The sequence below is a fragment of the Ascaphus truei genome, chromosome 5 (genome assembly GCF_040206685.1).
Source record: "Ascaphus truei isolate aAscTru1 chromosome 5, aAscTru1.hap1, whole genome shotgun sequence".
NCBI lineage: Eukaryota > Metazoa > Chordata > Amphibia > Anura > Ascaphidae > Ascaphus > Ascaphus truei.
The window spans coordinates 120,459,908-120,478,886 of record NC_134487.1 but is presented as its reverse complement, the minus strand read 5'-3'; the positions used below and the strand labels follow the sequence as shown (position 1 = coordinate 120,478,886).

Below are 18,979 nucleotides of genomic sequence, written 5' to 3'. Positions count from 1 at the left end.
CCCTGTCACAGATAGGTGTTCCCTACTACCATACACAAAACAGCAAAGGATATACATGTGAATAAATATCCCACAAAACATCAAAAGATAAATTGATGGGTAATGCCTATGAATAGATATCCCAAAGTGGGGTACTATTAACACCATTTGTGTAGGACACTACCTCTATGTGAACCAGCTGTCCAACTAAATGCAGTATAAAAATGTTAAAAGATCAAACAAACTATGCCTGAATTAATATTAAGCTAATGCATGAATACGTCAACACTGCTTATATGGAAACAAGCTATCTTACAGAAATACAGTCTAGATTCTCTAAAATTAAGATTTAAGCACACTATGGAGCTGTCTCACAGAACTGCAATATAGGCTCTCTATCACATAAATAGGGCAAATTCAGAGTATGATAGTTTAAAGTTAGTGCATTAATAACTTGGAGAACCACTGGACTCTGCCAGATAATGTGGCAAGACCTATAGAATTATACACAAATTGTCTCAGAAAGTCTCTCAAGGGAGCAAAAAAATCCCAAACTGCATGAACAGACTGCCAGTTGGAAACTCTGACTGCAGGACGCCTGAATAGAGCAGTCAGATGTGCGGAGTTAAGTGCCCCACAGTGTGTGACGTCATCGGCGCTAATACCTTATGTCCACACTGTGATTGGTGGGATGGAACTTACACAACTCCCACCCTGCTATAATTAGCATAATTAAATATATCCGCTGTGTGTGACGTCATTGGGGACAGGTACTCCCTTCTCTTGTATGCGGAGGCTCCTCCGATGATGAGTCTCTCTGGTTACACCTCCGGCAGTAGTCTGTTGTCAAGGTAACCACGTGAGTGTTGATAGAGTAGGGCTGCAGCAGCTATTCAGCTCACTCGCGACAGGGAAAGCTGGATGACTGCTGTAACATGTCTGTGGTCTGTTTGATCTTACTCACAGCATAATCCTGGTCCTCATTAGATAGTGATCCACATAGATAAATAATGGATGCAAGAACGAGAGTTATAGCCACATCCATAGAACATGTATAGATATTAGTGCTGTTGATAGATATAAACTCATCCACTACATATTACAGTAAGTCAACAACCTTCTAAATTCCAAATCAAATGTATCAAAAGCAAAACAGTACAGTGTGGCACCAGCATTGAATCTCTCAATTACTATCATGATAGAGGTGGGAGAAGACCAGTGCGATAAGGTAGGATCTCAAGATGATGACTTGAGTCGGTATAGAGCAGGTGCTGGTGGATGGGCACAACATTCAATAAATGAGGGCAACGGCACAACATCATAAGCGGTTTGATCTGTAGGAGAATGAAAGATTATGTTATGGCATCCGTCTCATGAAACGTATACATTTTATATCACTATTGGATTAGAAACAGACTAAGTCAAGCTCCTTAATCATACACGTCGAGGTCAAAGTATCCAGTCGCCTAATCCATTGTGACTCTTTTTGTAAAAAGAGTCTTCCAGTATTGCCACCACAGCGATTCTTACTCTCCCAATCAATTACTTGGTACCGCAGTTGGCTCGAGTTGTGTCCAGCCTGTTTGAAATGATGTGCCACTGGGGCCTCCAAATCACACCTGCAAATGGCCGCATTATGTTGTCGAATCCAATCCTTAACGCTTTGAGTGGTCTCCCCAACATAGCCCAAGCCACACGGACACTTTATAAGATAAACCACAATTTAAGAAAGGCATGTGTAAACATTCTTAATGAAGAACCTCTTCCCTGATAGGGGATGGAAGAACAAGTTTCCTTCCTGCATGCTTGCTGTCACGGGAGACTCCTGTGGCGGGTAGGATCTCGGTGGCCGGAACAGCACGAGCGTAGTAGGGGTCACAAGCAGGGGTCCGAGGCAGGCGGCAGGTAGCGAAGTCAGGAAACAAGCAGAGGTCCAAGGCAGGCGGCAGGTAGCGAAGTCAGGTAACAAGCAGAGGTCGGCAACGAGGAGACTGGAACAGGACAGGGGAGCAAGGACAGGTCTGGGGGCAGGGACTGAGAACAGGAACAAACAGGGACAAGCCAGATTACCAGCAAGGGCTTTTACTGTGAACAGACTTCTATAATATAGGTACAGGTACAGAAACAGATCAGGAATCAGAGGCATGTGCATTAGGAGTCTGACTTCAAGCAAAGGCAATTGAACCAACCAGGAAGCAGAAGCTATAAAGGACAGATACAGGAGCAACAAGAAGACAGACAGGCAGACAGAGGAACCCAGAGGAAACAGAAGACAGCAGCACACCCAGTGGACAAAGAAGAACTATGGCTAAGCAGGAGGTCTAGGCGATCCTGACATTACTCCCCCCTCTCAAGAGCGTTCTCCGGACGATCCTCCAGGCTCTTCCCGGAGGCCTTGGTGAAAAGAAGACTCAAGGTGACCCACCTCTGGTGGTTTGTCAGCGGGCAGAGGGTACTCCACAGGTACATTGGGTGCTGCAAGGAACCTCCGAATGTGTGCGTTCAACCCAAATGCTGGGGCAGAGACATCAGAAACGTGGGCATCAAAGACGGGTGCAGCCTTTCCACATAAGTCAGTGGGGACACAGAGTTCACTCTTCGTGGTCTCTTTTTGTGACCAATATATCTCTTTTAGTTTTGGAATCTGGAACTTCCCAATGGATACGTTCAACTCCATTGCAGAGGCATGGACATCAGGAATGTGGGCATCAAGGATGGGTGCAGACTTTTCACATGGGTAAGTGGGAACATAGAATTCACGCTCCATGGTCTCTTTTTGTGACTCCCGTTTCGTGGTATCACCTAAATTCTCATTAAGACCAGGTATTTGAGTTTTCAGCTCTTGAAGCTGTCCTTCTGCACTTCTTTTCCCACTCAATGCAGTTGTCAGTTCGGCTTCTTTGGAGTTGAGTCACGACTCCATATCTCCCAGCTGACTCAGAGTAAAGCTTAAATATGTTTCCTCTTCTTCTTTTCTGATCTGCAGCTGCCGGTACTCCTCCCGGGCATTGTCCAGCTCCAGCTGCAGCCGGACCTTATCACGGGCTGTGTGGTCCAATAATTTGCAGGCATCGGCCATTTTTACCTCATAGCGCTGTGTCAGGCCAGCCACTTGACAGATGGACACCTTCTCTCTCTCCTCCTTTTTGGCAAGCTGTGTCTTGAGCTCAGCGATCTGCGCCTGCAGCGCTGTAAGTTGCTGAGATGTGTGTTCAGCTGCTAGCTTTAGCTCCTCCTCCAGCGAGGCTCTGGTTATGCTCAGTGTGGCCTTTAGCTCCTCATGCTGTTCTTTGGGGACACACTGGGTACTCAAATAATCTTGCAGCATCTTTATTTTGTAGGCAGTGTGGAAACTTTCTTCCTGCAGTACTCGCTGCTTTTCTTCAGCATTCACCCATTTCTCCTTGGTGTCCTGCAGATGTGTACGCAGTTCTCGCAGCTGACTCTGCAGCATATTTTCTGCTTGTGTGCGCCGCTCCAGGGAGACATGTTCTTCTTGCAGCCCTCTCTCTGCATTCTGCAGTGCTGTCTGCAATTCTAACTTTTCCTGGGCCAACTGTTTCTTCTCCTCTCCTAATTTATGGAGTTTCTTATCTCCTTCGCTGACTTGGACATAGAGATTCTTGCACTCCTGGGTTACCATTTCAAAACTGCTATTTAACCCTTCAAAGATCTCTCTCAATGAACATAGTTCTGTGTTGAAGTGGCAATTCCTCTCCACAGAGGCTTCCAGTTTTGCACCAACTTGAGCCATGAAACTCTGGTACTGGGCATTATCAGCATAGGCCTTCTCCAGCTTACTTGACAGGATCACCCTGTCCCTCTCCAACTGCTCTTTTTCTTTCTCCTGGAGAACACACTTAGCAATTGCTGAAGATAGAAAGCTTTGTAGTGCAGCCTTGGCTTCTTGCTCCTTATCTAAACGTCCATAAAGACAATCAATTGTTTTCTGTGCAGCTTGAAGCGTCTGAGTTAGGGCATCTTTCTTTTCTTCCACTATTCTTGGGATACGTCTGTGAGTTGCTTTAAGCTGCAGTATATCTCTTTCATCAAATGCAGACTCTGGGGTTAAATTTTCATTCTTAATTTCTTCTGAAACTTCCACAGTAATGCCTACCTTCTTTTTCTTCTTCTTCCTTGATTTGAGAAGTTCTGAAGAATCAGTGGTACTGTGTTCACATTTATTGCTCAAGACTGTTTGAGTAGGAGCCATAATTTCAGACATGGGGAAACCACACTTCCCAAGAAACCAGTAAAGAGGAAATGTGTTTTTAAAACAGAAGCATTAGAATGAACAACAGGAATATTAGACACAGAGAGACACAAGATGGGAGAGCTGACCTTTTGAGACTTTAGCATCAGTCACAGAGATTTATAAATGCAAGGAAAAAACATAGACAGAGAAACACTGCAGTTTAAATCTGAAACTTTAGAAATCAGGCATAGAAATATCATAGACAGCAGGAAACTACTACAGAGAAAACTTGCAGTTAGATCTGAAACTTTTGACATCAGACATAGGAATATCAGACAGAGAACCCTGCAGTTAAATCTGAAACTTTAGATATCAGGCGTAGGGATATCAGACAGAGAACCCTGCAGTTAAATCTGAAACCTTTGATATCAGGCGTAGGGATATCATATGTTGCAGAGAAATAAACTTTAGGGGAACTTGCAGGTAAACCTGAAACCTTAGAACCTATCATATGAAGAACTACAGATTGCAGGAAAAATCACAGTATGCAGTAACAAAATAATGGAAGCACTCTTGTCTTTTGAAATGGGAACCCTGTGAACAGCAGTGGTCCAACCAGTGATGCAGAGACAAGCTTTGTCCAGGGAATGAAAAGTCAGCGTCTAAAAGATGTCAACAGGTACTGCAAGGGTTAACCCAGGCACTGCACAAAAGAAAAATCTCAAAGAAAGGTGCACAAGTCTCTGCAGCAACAGTTCTAGTCTCAGCAAAAATGTTTTTTCGTTATGAACGCAATAATTCTTGCAGAACACTAAGCAGCAAAAAAAACCTTCCCAACTGGGATTTCCAAAAAAGAAACGAAAGTACTTATCTTCAACCATGCGGATGTGGTCTGCTGCAGCAGGCAGGAAAGGGTGCAGGCAGAAGAAGAATCTGTTCCAGCGAGGTCCAGAAGTGGCCTTTGCTTTCTGTCACGGGAGACTCCTGTGGCGGGTAGGATCTCGGTGGCCGGAACAGCACGAGTGTAGTAGGGGTCACAAGCAGGGGTCTGAGGCAGGCGGCAGGTAGCGAAGTCAGGAAACAAGCAGAGGTCCAAGGCAGGCGGCAGGTAGCGAAGTCAGGAAACAAGCAGAGGTCCAAGGCAGGCGGCAGGTAGCGAAGTCAGGTAACAAGCAGAGGTCGGCAACGAGGAGACTGGAACAGGACAGGGGAGCAAGGACAGGTCTGGGGGCAAGGACTGAGAACAGGAACAAACAGGGACAAGCCAGATTACCAGCAAGGGCTTTTACTGTGAACAGACTTCTATAATACAGGTACAGAAAAAGATCAGGAATCAGAGGCATGTGCCTTAGGAGTCTGACTTCAAGTAAAGGCAATTGAACCAACCAGGAAGCAGAAGCTATAAAGGACAGAGACAGGAGCAACAAGAAGACAGACAGGCAGACAGAGGAACCCAGAGGAAACAGAAGACAGCAGCACACCCAGTGGACAAAAAAGAACTATGGCTAAGCAGGAGGTCTAGGCGATCCTGACACTTGCACACTGACTGCAGCTGCAGCAGTGGAAACACCCTAACCTGGGGACCCCTAAAAAAGTCTATAATGGACCCTTGCCACCTATGTCAGCTCTAATGAGGTGGTCTTTAAGATGTTTACCTCTTTTGTAGGAGAAACGGGGTTTGGAAGTTAATACTGATTTTAGATGTTCATCAGAGCCAAGTAAATGCCAATGCCTAAGGATGATATTCTTATTGTGGGCACTCCAGATGCTGAATGTGGACACAAAAGGAACAGAAAATTCCGGAGTGGTATTCACTGGACATGGTCCCTTACGTAATAATGACGATCTTATAGTCAATTCTGCCTTCTCTGTCTGCTCATGCAATAATGGAGGTGGATAACCTCTGTTAGTGACATGCAAAAGCGATTCATTAAGTCTGTCAGCGACAATGCCCGGGGTACTGATAATCCGCTTGGCTCTCAGCTCAGTTCTAATCATGGTCCTCATTATATGGTGATCCACATAAATAAATAAATAATGGAGGCAAGAAAGAGAGTTATATCTACAACCATAGAACATGTATAGAAAGTATAGTGCTGCTAAGCCCATTCTAATGTATGAGGAGAGGCTAGCTAAATTAGATTTATTTACATTAGAAAAGAGGCGTCTAAGACGGGATATGATAACTATATACAAATATACAAGGAGCTTTCAAAAGAACTATTTATCCCAAGGACAGTACAAAGGACTCGGGTCATCCTTTAAGCTTGAAGAAAAGGAGATTTCACCAGCAACAAAGGAAAGGGTTCTTTACAGTAAGGGTAGTTAAAATGTGGAATTCATTACCCATGGAGACTGTGATGGCAGATACAATAGATTTTTTCAAAAAAAGGTTGGACATCTTTTTAGAAAGGAAAGGTATACAGGGATATACCAAATAAGCCAACATGGGAAGGAGGTTGATGCACGGAGTAATCCGATTGCCAATTCTTGGAGTCAGGAAGGAATTTATTTTTCCCCTTATGAGTTATCATTGGATGATATGTCACTGGGGTTTTTTGTTTGCCTTCCTCTGGATCAATAAGTAAGTATAGTAGTGATGTACTGAGTACCAGATAATTACCCGGTACCCGACTTACCCGGCGGTTTTTTTCAGCTACCCTGAAATTACCTGGACCCGGCAGCAGGGGTTGGGATCAGCAAGGGTCGGAACCAGTGCCGGGTAATTTCAGGGCAGCCAACGAGTGCTGATGAAGAAGACCGGTGAGAAAGACTGTGGCAACATCTGGGAGCAGCAGCAGACATCATTGTGGCGGTGGCAGCAGCCAAAGTCCGTGTTCTGCCGGCAGAGCAGCAGGAACAGATCAAACATCTGTTGCTGGTGGGAGCCGGGGAACCATGTGACCGGAGCAGGAACGTTCCTATTGCTCCCGTCAGCTGAACAAGCACTTCGACTGCTGCCACCACCACCAGGACATCTGCTGCTGCTCCCGGATGTCGTTGCGATCGTCTTCATCCTCCGCAGCGGTCTTCCTCACCCTGCAGGTAAGTGTATGGTAACCGGGCAGGGTACCCGGTACCTGACCCGGTGAAATTGTCCATTTTCCCCGGGTACCCGCCGAAATTTAGGATCTGGCCCAACACTAAAGTATAGATATAGGATAAAGTATCTGTTATCTAAATTTAGCATAGGTTGAACTTGATCGACGCATGTCTTTTTTCAACCTCATCAACTATGTAACTATGTAACAAAGTAATGCCGATAGAAGTGCTGATATTTACAGCAATAAGTTATTTTATCAAATAATATTACTATTTATAATATAGGTTGTTCTGTTAACCAAATTAATTTGAAGTATTGACCCTTTCATAAAAAGTATTAAATAAAATGAAACAAGTGAATATGTTTTTGCTAACCCTCTGCTACTTGTGTTTTAGGAATGGATTGAAAAGGGAACACCAAAAGTCTTCTGGATCTCTGGATTCTACTTTACCCAATCTTTTCTGACTGGTGCAATGCAAAACTATGCAAGAAAATACAAGACCCCAATAGACTTCCTGGGACTTCAGTTTCATGTAACTGACTATGAGAACAACCATGATATAGTCAGTTCACCGGTAATGCTTTTTATTTTAAAATTACTTTCCTTTGTTACACTTGTTCGGATCTGTAAATACCTGCTCACTCAGCATAGTTTAAAGTGTGTTTCCTTTTTTCCTAACACTTAGATCATAATTATTTAACTTTTTCAAAGTTTAAATGCAAGAGGGGCCCTCAAATCAATTCATTGCTCAAGGCTCCCAGGCAATAAATGGGTTCATTATTATTAATAATTACTAAGCAAAGAATGGTGGGTAGCCATGTTGGTTCTTTCTTCCATGTAGTAACAAAGGAGAGAGGGTGTATGATAACTTTTATTGGACCAACAAGTAGTTGAAATGTTACAAGCTGTCAAACCTCTCCGGGTTCTTTATCAGGTGTCATACTCGATGAAGGACCCTGAGAGCTTCGAAAGCTTGTAACATAGCAACTACTTGTTTGTCCAATAAAAGGTATTATACCACCTACTCTCACTCCTTTGTTACTAATAATTACTTACTAATTTTAAGATAGTACAGTTGAAGCAAACTATTACGTTTTCAAAATGAAAGAAATCTGCACAATTCCTAACAAAAATGACATCATCCTAATTGATGTAACCATTTCTCCCACTACAGTCTGATGGCATATATATCAGTGGCCTTTATATGGAAGGAGCAAGATGGGACCGTGAGAAACACTTGATTGAGGAATCTTTACCCAAAATGTTGTATGAGAGCATGCCTATTGTATCCTTATTCACTATAAATATGCCGAAAAAAATTCTAAGCTTGTTGCATTACATTGCTTTAATGTGATACCGTAAAGATTGTTTTCATGATTTAATCCTCACTTGTCATTCATACAGGAATTATATCAACGTTCCAAATCAATAGGATTTAAAGAACAGAACTGATAATGTATTTTTTAGCCCCATGACCCTGACTATATAAGGGTAATCTCATCACAAGAGCAGAGCATGTGGTGCATTATGTCAGATTTTTATTATAGTACGATTGATCACAAAACTAGAAGCTCCTTCTAGTTTTTCCTCAAAATCGACATCAAGAACTAAAGGAGAATGGAGCAAAAATACCATTTTGTTTTAACTGCATAATTTGTGATGTGAATATGTGAGGTGATTGTTAGCTATGAAAGCTTATATTACTTCTGATCCGGAAGGTGCAAAATAAAGTACACTAACATAATTTAATACATCTGGGAATATTATATGCAACTCTCTACTCTTCCCTCATTCCTCCTATGTGTTCCTTCCAAGATTGCAAGCGGGCACAAAGAACATTGAGGCCCTTGATATATTGATACAAATAGAGACAAGATTAACATAATGCTTTTTGCTTCCATTTTGTTCCAAAATTATCTTGATACCAGTACATCCACACTTCGTCACTAAGCATTTATGCTGGAGCATTCAGATATTGTAGTGCTCAAATGAATGAACACTTTTACACTCTTCAGACACTGCTTTATTCAAGATTTCTATGTAGTACCCTGCAATAAAAAATAATAATAAGTAAAATATTGGGTAAAGGATTTCTAATATACACCATAATTTAGCTATGCAGGGAAAATAGCAAATTCTCTTATATGGTCAACATGACAGATGCTGAAAGAGAGTTCATTTCAGGTGTCCCCTTTCAGTGTAACCTTTTCATAATTCTTGTCTCTCATTGGCTGATATTCTCCCCCGTTCTTGGTTGTTGAATAGACGTTTGAAAAAACCATTGAAAAGGTCAAAATGATACAGTATAGTATGGTATTTGCCTCAAACTATCCTGTTCAACACACCTGACAGTACTGTCCTTGAAAGTCTAAACAATTCCATTTTCTTATGATAGCTATAAAATGTGCAATACACTTAAAAAGATAATAGAGACGCTTACTTTGTTTTATCTTCAGAGATACTGAATTTTTCTCTCCCATTTTTCAAGTCTCATGCACTAATGCTTCATTTATTCACTTGTCAAAAGTGTACGATACTCCCAAAATACATTAAACTTATTCAAAGACTAAAATCATGAACATTATATTTTCACAATTGCTTATCTCAGCTAGAAGATCTGCTAACTGAAAAAAAAATGTCAAAAAGTCGAAGACAGACTATATTATATTTTGGATCAAGGGTTAGATAAACAGTACAAATGTAAGTAGTCACAAAAATGGATACTGTATATATGTAAAAAAAAATAATTAAAAAAAAGCTATATCAAGTTAAATACTCATCTTGGAAGTGTACAAAGCAAACATTTGTTAGGGGAGCAGCAAGATTTCTTTAGGGTGGGCTGCTGCAGTGTTTCTCTTTACGTTATGTGCCTACAGTATATCATGCTGTGACGTCTCCCTCTGCACATGCAGAATCTCTTTTCAGTTCTATCGGTTTCCATGGGTATGCTCACTGGAACACCGCTACCTCCATACCGCGCCTTAATCCTCCGGCCGCTGCACTGCACTCTCGGAGGACTCCACCAGGCACTTTTCGTCTGTTATTCCTGCGGCATCCTTATGTGTTGCAGCCTTATCTCCCCACGCCTTATCTCCCTACCCCTTCTCTCACCTAGTCAACACCCCAAAAAGTTATACTTCATGTTGAAAATGATTATTTTTACATTTTATTTAAAAGTAATGACAAAAAAGTAAATAAAGTGCTTACCTGTTACATTTTGAGGCACAGTTGTATGTACTTCATATCAATAAAGAATCAGTCACAAAGTTATTGATTCCAAAAAAAAGATACATTTTTATTTTTCTATTGAGATTATGAAAGCATTTTGGGTTTTCTTATTGTAATAATTTTTGTTTCCAAGAGATTTAAGTGCAATGAACAATTTAAATCTCACAGGCTAAGAATATCATTGTTGTTGCCCTGTGTCAGCCAGATAACATTGCTTTTCAGGGCCGTAGACAGATGTCTCAGGGACCAAGACTACAGTTATGCCGGTGCCCCCCTTCCCCATGTTGGTGTTCTTGCGAGCCCCCTCATGTGACACCTCCCAAGCCCCCTCCTCTATTCCCCTCCTCTTCCCATGTATTTCTCTCACCTCCATCTCACTCTTATTCCCTCTCTTCCTCACTCACTCCCTGTGCTCTCACTTCCCCCCTTCTATAAATTATCCCACTCTCACTTAATCCCCCCTCACACTCATTCCCTTGTCCCAACAGGCCCCACACACAAAATTCCCCTACCCCACTGCCCCCCACAAAATACATACCAAAAGACCCCACCCCCAAATACAAAAAACCTTTCCATCCCCCAAATACATACAAAAATCGCACTCCCAATATACATACAAAAAAACCACCCCGAAATACATACAAAAAAATCCCCACCCCCTAATACATTTAAAAAAAAACCACACACACACATACAAAAAAACCACACCTAAATACATACAAACACCCCATCCCCAAATACATTTTTTTTTTAAAAACACCCCACAAATACATATAAAAAACACCCACAAATACATATAAAAAACACCCACAAATACAAACAAACCCCCCCCCCCCAATAAATACAAGATACAGACTTACCTACCTTGGGGATGGTCTCAGGTCTCAGCTGCCCCAGATCTCCCCCAGATGCTACTGGCCACTTGCCTGGCTTCTCTCTCTCCCACACTGTGCGGGTCTGCCTTGTTTCCTCACTGTCCAGCGCTGGGCCTTTCTCTCATGCCAGTGCATGCCGTAAACTGGGTCTATCTTGATTCCAGCGCGTGCTGACATCAGAGAAGCCCTGCGTGCACCAGCATTAGAGGCTCAGTGTCGGACAGTGTTAGTGAGGGAGGCCCATAGCCGAGGAGAGCTGGGTCCCGGCGGCAGCGAGAGGACCAACAGCCGGGCAAAGAAGTTGGGCCCGGCCAGAGGTCAGAGCCACTGGGCTCGGGACACTTGTCTGGCTCTCCCCCTTGCTTGTTTTAGGGCAGCCTACACCCTTTACAGCAATCACTATCTACATATGGGCATTCTTGGAAAGCTGTAATATGTAACAATATTTGAGCATTGTCCAATAATATGTGGTTTGAAATATGTTGTTCACTCCAAAAAAACAATAAAAATAAAAATTAGATAGAAGTTTCCGGGTGGTCCAGGAGATGGGCAGACAGCGATATGTCATCAGTACAAAGTGAAAGCAAAGAAAGGTTCTCCCAGCACTCCAGTAGTTTCAATATTACAAAATAATTTTATTAAATCACATGGTGTATGGCCAGCATTTTATTGTGGCTGAAACTGTGTCATACACCATGTGATTGAATAAAATTATTTTATACATGTAACCTATTGGCGTTCTGGAAGAACCAATTATATGTTGTCCCAACGCTAGAAATATAACACAATACATTGTTATCTCATATGTTTCTCTTCAAATATATGCCAGAAATAGATCGAGAATGTGTGCACATCTATATTATAATCCACCAGTTGTTAAAAAATATCAGTATTTGATATGTTATATTCCCAAGTTACTCACATCTTTGTATATAGTAGTTTTTGTCAGCACAGACTTATTATCATTTGCTGAGCACATTCCTTCACAGACTGTTTAAGATTTTGCTTATTCCTGGTGAGAAAACAGTTGAAGTGGATGCCTTCTACGGCTGTCCAGGTAAGATACTATTGGGGTACTTACTAAATAATAGATGTTTGTATTTAAAGTCACTCTGTGACTGTAACATACAGTATGGTTCATTGGTGCAAAACAACATCATGTTAGCCAGTTGTATACAATATGTTCTACATGAACACGACTTAAACATGACAATGACAGGTAATTGAATAGCCATGCTTTATAATTACGCATTTATAGTTGTTAAGGATTCTTTTTAGTCTACATGGTAAATTGTAATTGGGAATATTATATATACTATTCTGAGGTTTCCATGAAGCTGGCAGGTAGGGCCTGTCTTGCTTTGGCCAAAATCCTCAAATTTAATTAATTATTAGATGGGGTGTTTAATCACACTGACTATTTATGGGCCAAGTTAGGATAGAAATGGAATTTCTTTCTGTGTATATAAAACATGCCATGGTTTAATGTTTGTACATGGGAGAAAATAGGTATGTAAATATACTGTATCATGAAGAACACGCCAAGACAGGAACCTCCCATATTGTCATATAAATGTTGTAAATTGTAAAGTACTTAAATTTGATAAAGCTAACAAAGGCAAGGTTTATCCAATATGTTAATTTTCCACATTTCCATTTTACTAATCATATTTCCTTAAAATTGGAAATTAGCTTTCACTAATGTCAAGTTGACTTTCCTTACGCTACTTATAGTTTTTACATCCTCACTTCCTTTGTGTGAATAATAATAATTGTTTGTTCTTGTATAACGCTGCTAGTATTACAGTATGACCAAGAAAAGAAGCACAGGAGCGCACCAAGGTAATGAAAAATTGTAAATGTAATAAACAATAAGGCAATAAAATAACTTACATGTAAGTAAGAATAAATGAGTATCCAGGTCAGCGAAATGTTCAACAAACCGGTATCATCATCAGTCAGACAGGGGGGCAATTTCAGTTCCGTTTATGTGGAGATCCCGCGCGCTGGGACTCACTCTATGGCACTTGCTGCAGGAATCGCCTCTGCATGTATGCAGGTAGTGGCGTGGTATCCAAAGCTAATGCACATGTGTGGAAGGAAAGCCCCCTGTAGGTGTCTGTGGATGCCGGTTACAATGGAAAATCATGACAGGAAGGGTACTCAACGGTGTAAACTGGCCCCCAAAGATGGAATAGGGAAGCTAGTTGCACAGTTCACTCGCGACGCATTTCGTATAGTAGATATACTTCATCAGGCATGAAGTAACCGGCATCCACAGACACCTACAGGGGGCTTTCCTTCCACACATGTGCCTTAGCTTTGGATACCACGCCACTACCTGCATACATGCCATAGAGTGAGTCCCAGCGCGCGGGATCTCCACATAAACGGAACTGAAATTGCCCCCCTGTCTGACTGATGATGATGCCAATCTGTTGAACATTTCGCTGACCTGGATACTCATTTATTCTTACTTATATGTAAGTCATTTATTGCCTTATTGTTTATTTATTACATTTATAATTTTTCCTTACCTTGGTGCGCTCCTGTGCTTCTTTTCTTAGTTATTCTGTTCGCCGGCGGGGTCTTCCACAGGAGTTCGTTTTTGGGAGTGAGGGGATACACTTCAAGCCATAGGCGCAGCAAGAGGAGGGAGAAGAATTCATTTCTGCAATACTAGGAAGCAAGAGTGCGGACTGAGCTTTCTTTGACTAGTATTACAGTATGTAGCACTTTACAGAGACATTTTGCAGGCACAGGTCCCTGCCCCGTGGAGCTTACAATCAATTTTTTTGGCGCCTGAGGCACAGGGAGATAAAGTGATGACCAAGGTCACAAGGAGCCGATACCAGGAATTGAACCAGGTTCCCCTGCTTCAAACTCAGTGCCTGTCAGTGTCATTACTCACTGAGCCACTCCTTCTACTGTGAATATTATGTGTACACACTTCAATAAAACTGCAAATGTGTATGATTTATGATTCCCATCATAGTCATATTTTATGATAACAAACAGTCAATCTTTTTGTTGCTCATAATTTAAAGCATGTGTACTCCTGCCAGCATGCAGACACATCATATTAATGAAGATGCATCACATCACATAATCAGACCAAGTCACGATTTAAAATATCCAATTTGTCAGTATGAGGTATATACATGCACATAAACATAATATACTTGAAATTAAGAAAAACAAAATAACTATTTCATTTCACCTGGATTGTTGTGAGGATTCTACATGTGCATGTTTTAAATATGATATAGTAATTTACAAATGCCTTCGTTTTTTTACAATAACCATGTACTATCACGTGGGTTGGGCCATTCAAGGAATAATTAGAAGAAAAGGTCTAAATCCAGTGAATAAAGCATTAGATTTACTAAATTGAACACTGCTAAGAAAATAATACAGATAGGTATATAAACATTTTTTTTGATACTATAGACATAAAATCTGATGTATTCATGGTCCAATATTATTGACACCTCTAAGCAGCCCTTGATGTTGTTTGCATTCACTGTTTCCAAATATGTTTCATTTTTTTTCTATCTTCCAGTTTACAAGACAAGTGCTCGTCGAGGAGAACTTTCCACAACCGGCCACTCAACCAACTATGTGCTTACTATTAAGTTAGCAACAGAAGAACCTCCTAACCACTGGGTGAACAGAGGAGTTGCTTGTCTCTGTCAATTGGATTATTAAACTATACTAAATGTATGCAAATTTGTGTAATCAAGTGTAATGATCAGAAAGTAGTGGGACCTCAAAATGTCATGCTTGCATCGTTATTGTTTTTCCCAAACCTCTACGTTTTGTTTTTCGTACTGATCAAATATTTCTTTGTGAAATCTTCCACCTTAATTACTTTTTTGGGAAAATGTTTGATTTCAAATAATATTTTTAGAGACTATTGTATTTTTTAAAGAAACTTGAAGCCTGATTGCTGCATTTTCCTTACCTCTGTTAAATATAAATCAAAAGAAAACCTAAGTGAATACAGAATTGGGTCTAGGTACAGTATCAAACAGACTGACATCATTCTTATTTCAGCATGTAATTAACTCGTTATTGCTCTCACAGTCCAGGTTAATGCCTCTTGGTACATTAATGTTTAAATGACACTAAGGTTGGGATTCACTAAACTCCACTGGAGAGTATCTCATCCTGTTCTTGTGTCAGCTGCAATTGACTTGAATTGCAGTTAACTCCAGATTGTGGTGTGATATCCTGCATCAGCGCTTAGTGAATCTTCCCCTAAAAAGGTTTTTTTTTTTTTAAAGCCAGACATTGCTACATGCCACTTTAATATTTTCTTCAAATAGCTTCCTCCTAACTCTGTCTATTGCTCAACATCCCCATCCTCCATAGAACTTGCTTTTGCAAAAGGTGGGGAAAGTAATGAACTTCCGCTGCTATAAAGTGAAGTACACTCTATACAGATGCAGCAAAGCTGCTTTCAAACTCTGTTGCATAGTTCTGGACAATTTATCGGGTTTTCTGCATGCCAGCACTGCTCCGTGACATTTCAAGCTGCAGTTCAGGCTCCCGTTTTTTGGTGTTTTTTTTAGGTTTTTTTTTAGTTTTTTTTTTAACTTCAATAGTTTTATCTGGGCAATCTCTACTTACCTAAAAAAACTGCATAGCTGCCGGTCAATTCGTTCTCCGTCTATTGATCGGCAAAGTTTGGCGACATCTTTAAATATGGGGAATGTAAATCGTTGCTATAGGAACAAACATGCTTGTTAAAATAGAATACAAGAAAATTGGTCTTTCAAAGTTGTTGTTTTTTAAAACAGAAAATGCTAAAAGTATTTTTTCTTACTACAGAACTGATTTATTTAAAAAAACACACATGCAGGATATTGCATGAACTGCAGCTTTAAAGCATTTTTTTCCCTTTTTGATGTTGCTAAACTTACCTTGAAAGTTACACAAGTAACATTAATTATTGTGATCCATATACAATTTACACAGCCCCCAGTACTTAAGGAGTTCCTATTAAGTATTATAATTTACAGAGGTGAAGTAATTAGCAGTTGGCCTAGGGTTAAATCATAGTTCTATCATAGTTAAATACCCCTAACCCTGGCCCATCCGCTACTCAGAACCTACTGTTAACTTACATTCCATTTGGGAAGTCCCCGAACAGAAGTTATCTAAGAACTGTATATATATATAAGCCTATAGGGAACCATGTTAAAAATGGTTTTTGAAGCAAAAAGTGGCACTGTGTGCTCATTTGCAAGTCATTTCCCAGGATCCCTTGCTGCAGTGGAAGTGCTGTGTGCTGGGTGATAATGGGAAAAGGCGGGGTTGCAGACCTGCCTAAGACATGCAGATGAGCATACAGTTGTATTTACATTTGCATATATATATATAGTGAATAAATGAGAACAAGGCACTCCGTCAGGTAGATATAGGTGGGTGCTAATCCTATATAAATCAAATAGGCTATACGATACCGTGTAAGCAGATATCAGAGGCAGCACTCCAGTAGATAGTCAAAAAAAAGGTATTTAATGTGACATATAAACCAACGTTTCGGTCCTCCACACGGGACCTTTCTCAAGGTGATGGGTTAATCCCTTTGCATCACCTTGAGAAAGGTCCCGTGTGGAGGACCGAAACGTTGGTTTATATGTCACATTAAATACCTTTTTTTTGACTATCTACTGGAGTGCTGCCTCTGATATCTGCTTACACGGTATCGTATAGCCTATATATATATATATATAGTTCTGAAACAACTACTATAATGCTGCACATATTTGAAGATTAGAGATTTTAAACTTTAAGTTTGCTTATACTATGCCTGGAGACATTTTCAGGGTTAAAAAGGATTCCAATTTACCGAGAGATTGTTACCATTGTAGTGCTGGGTGAAGGTATCTTTTTCATGGTTTAACTGACATAGACTGGCAACATACTGTATTGTGCTGCACTGTGTTGCAGGTCCCTCTGGTTGCAAAAAGATGAAGTCAGGTGATATGCTCTATCTGGTGTCCATATGACATGTTCACACTAACTACACTGGACCTGTGCACAAAAACAGTCTGCTCTATAGACTTTTAGCACCACAAGCTTTTAATAAAAATATGTTCACTTATTTGTGTTCCCATTTGTTTATTTGTATTAATTTTTTGGTTCAATTAGGTTACCTATGAGTGAAATTGTCTGAGTTCAGGTGTTTGAGAGCATGTAACGCCGTAGGATTGTGAATGGAAGTACTCTGAGTATATGAACGAAGATGTGCATGCACGAGAAGGCATGAGTATGTGGTTAAGTATGATGATGCATAACGTTTTTTGTGTGTTTGAGTGTATCTGGATTTGATTGGATGCTGTTTATGTGTCTGGGTTATTCATTAAGTTGTCACATGTGAATTCCTGTTCACGTCAGGAGGAGTTTCCATGCCATAGCTCCAGAATATCCACTATCACAGTTTAATGAATACCCCCTTAAGGGCAACTGACAGGGGGAGAGAGCCTGGACAACTATCCTGGGCCCAACGGCTGCGGGGTGGGGCGGCCGGTCCTGGAAATTGGGCCCGGACAGAAATAGCAGCCAACTTCTGCATCCGGCTGCCGGGCCTCTGATTGCAGCCAGGCCCCAGTTGTCCCCAGCTTGGACCTCCCCTCTGCCGGAGCTCTGGGCCACACCTTCTCCCACGCTGGAAGTAGGGCCTGCCTAGAAGTTGGGCCCAACTTCAACATCCGTATGCGGGACTGGCTTGCTACCGGATCCTTCCAGCCCCAAGGACCATTTTTGTTTATATATATTGTGTGAGTATTGTGGTGAAAGTGAGAAATGGTAGGGAGGTAGGAGAGAGGGAGAGGATATGTGAGGGAGTGTGAGAGAGAGAGGAGGAAATAAGAGAGGGATGAGGGAGTAAGAGAGAGAGAGGAGGAAATAAGAGAGGGATGAGGGAGTAAGAGAGAGGGATGAGGGAATAAGAGAGGGGTGAGGGAATAAGAGAGGGATGAGGGAATAAGAGAGAGATGAGGGAATAAGTGGTGGGAGGAGTGGCTCAGTGAGTAAAGACACTGACTGACACTGAGATTGCTGCAGGGGAGCCTGGTTCAATTCCCAGTGTCGGCTCCTTCTGACCTTGGGCAAGTCACTTTATCTCCCTGTGCCTCAGGCACCAAAAACATAGATTGTAAGCTCTACGGGGCAGGGACCTGTGCCTGCAAAATGTCTCTGTAAAGCGCTGCGTACAATTAGCAGCACTATACAAGAACATGCTATTATTATTATTAATAGGGATGAAGGAATAAGAGAGAGAGGTGAGAGAGAGGTGAGAGAGAGGTGAGAGAGAGAGGAGGGAGAGCGAGGAAGTGAAAGAGAGAGGAGTGAGTGAGGGGGAGAAATTGGAGGTTGGGGAGTGAGAGGAAGAGTCTAATATGGGAGAGAGGGCGGGAATAGTGGTGGGTGAGAGAGTGAGGAGGTATGTAAGAAAAAGAGGGGGCCTCGCAAGGCCACCACCAGGAGGGGCCCCCGGGAAAGCTGCCGAAAGCCCTGAACCCCCTAACTGTATAATATGTCAGAGCATGGAAATGAGTGTGTGTATCTGTGTTTGAATTTCTGAGAAAATACACTTATGTTTGCAAATGTGTTTTATGCTAAAATAAGAGCATGCGTCAATGTGATTG

The 18,979-nt window shown here is 41.4% G+C and overlaps 1 protein-coding gene across 1 annotated transcript in view; it reads left to right on the top strand.

Moving 5' to 3' along the window:
* Window positions 1–16,847, top strand: part of LOC142495286 (dynein axonemal heavy chain 3-like) — a 1,152,169-nt gene extending 1,135,322 nt beyond the window's left edge. The window contains exons 76-79 of the mRNA XM_075600542.1: window positions 7,613–7,792; window positions 8,393–8,503; window positions 12,321–12,378; window positions 14,884–16,847. Of these exons, the coding sequence (XP_075456657.1) occupies window positions 7,613–7,792; window positions 8,393–8,503; window positions 12,321–12,378; window positions 14,884–15,029 (495 nt within the window). The 3' untranslated portion in view covers window positions 15,030–16,847. The remainder of the gene's footprint in view (window positions 1–7,612; window positions 7,793–8,392; window positions 8,504–12,320; window positions 12,379–14,883) is intronic.
* The last annotated feature ends 2,132 nt before the right edge of the window (window positions 16,848–18,979 follow it).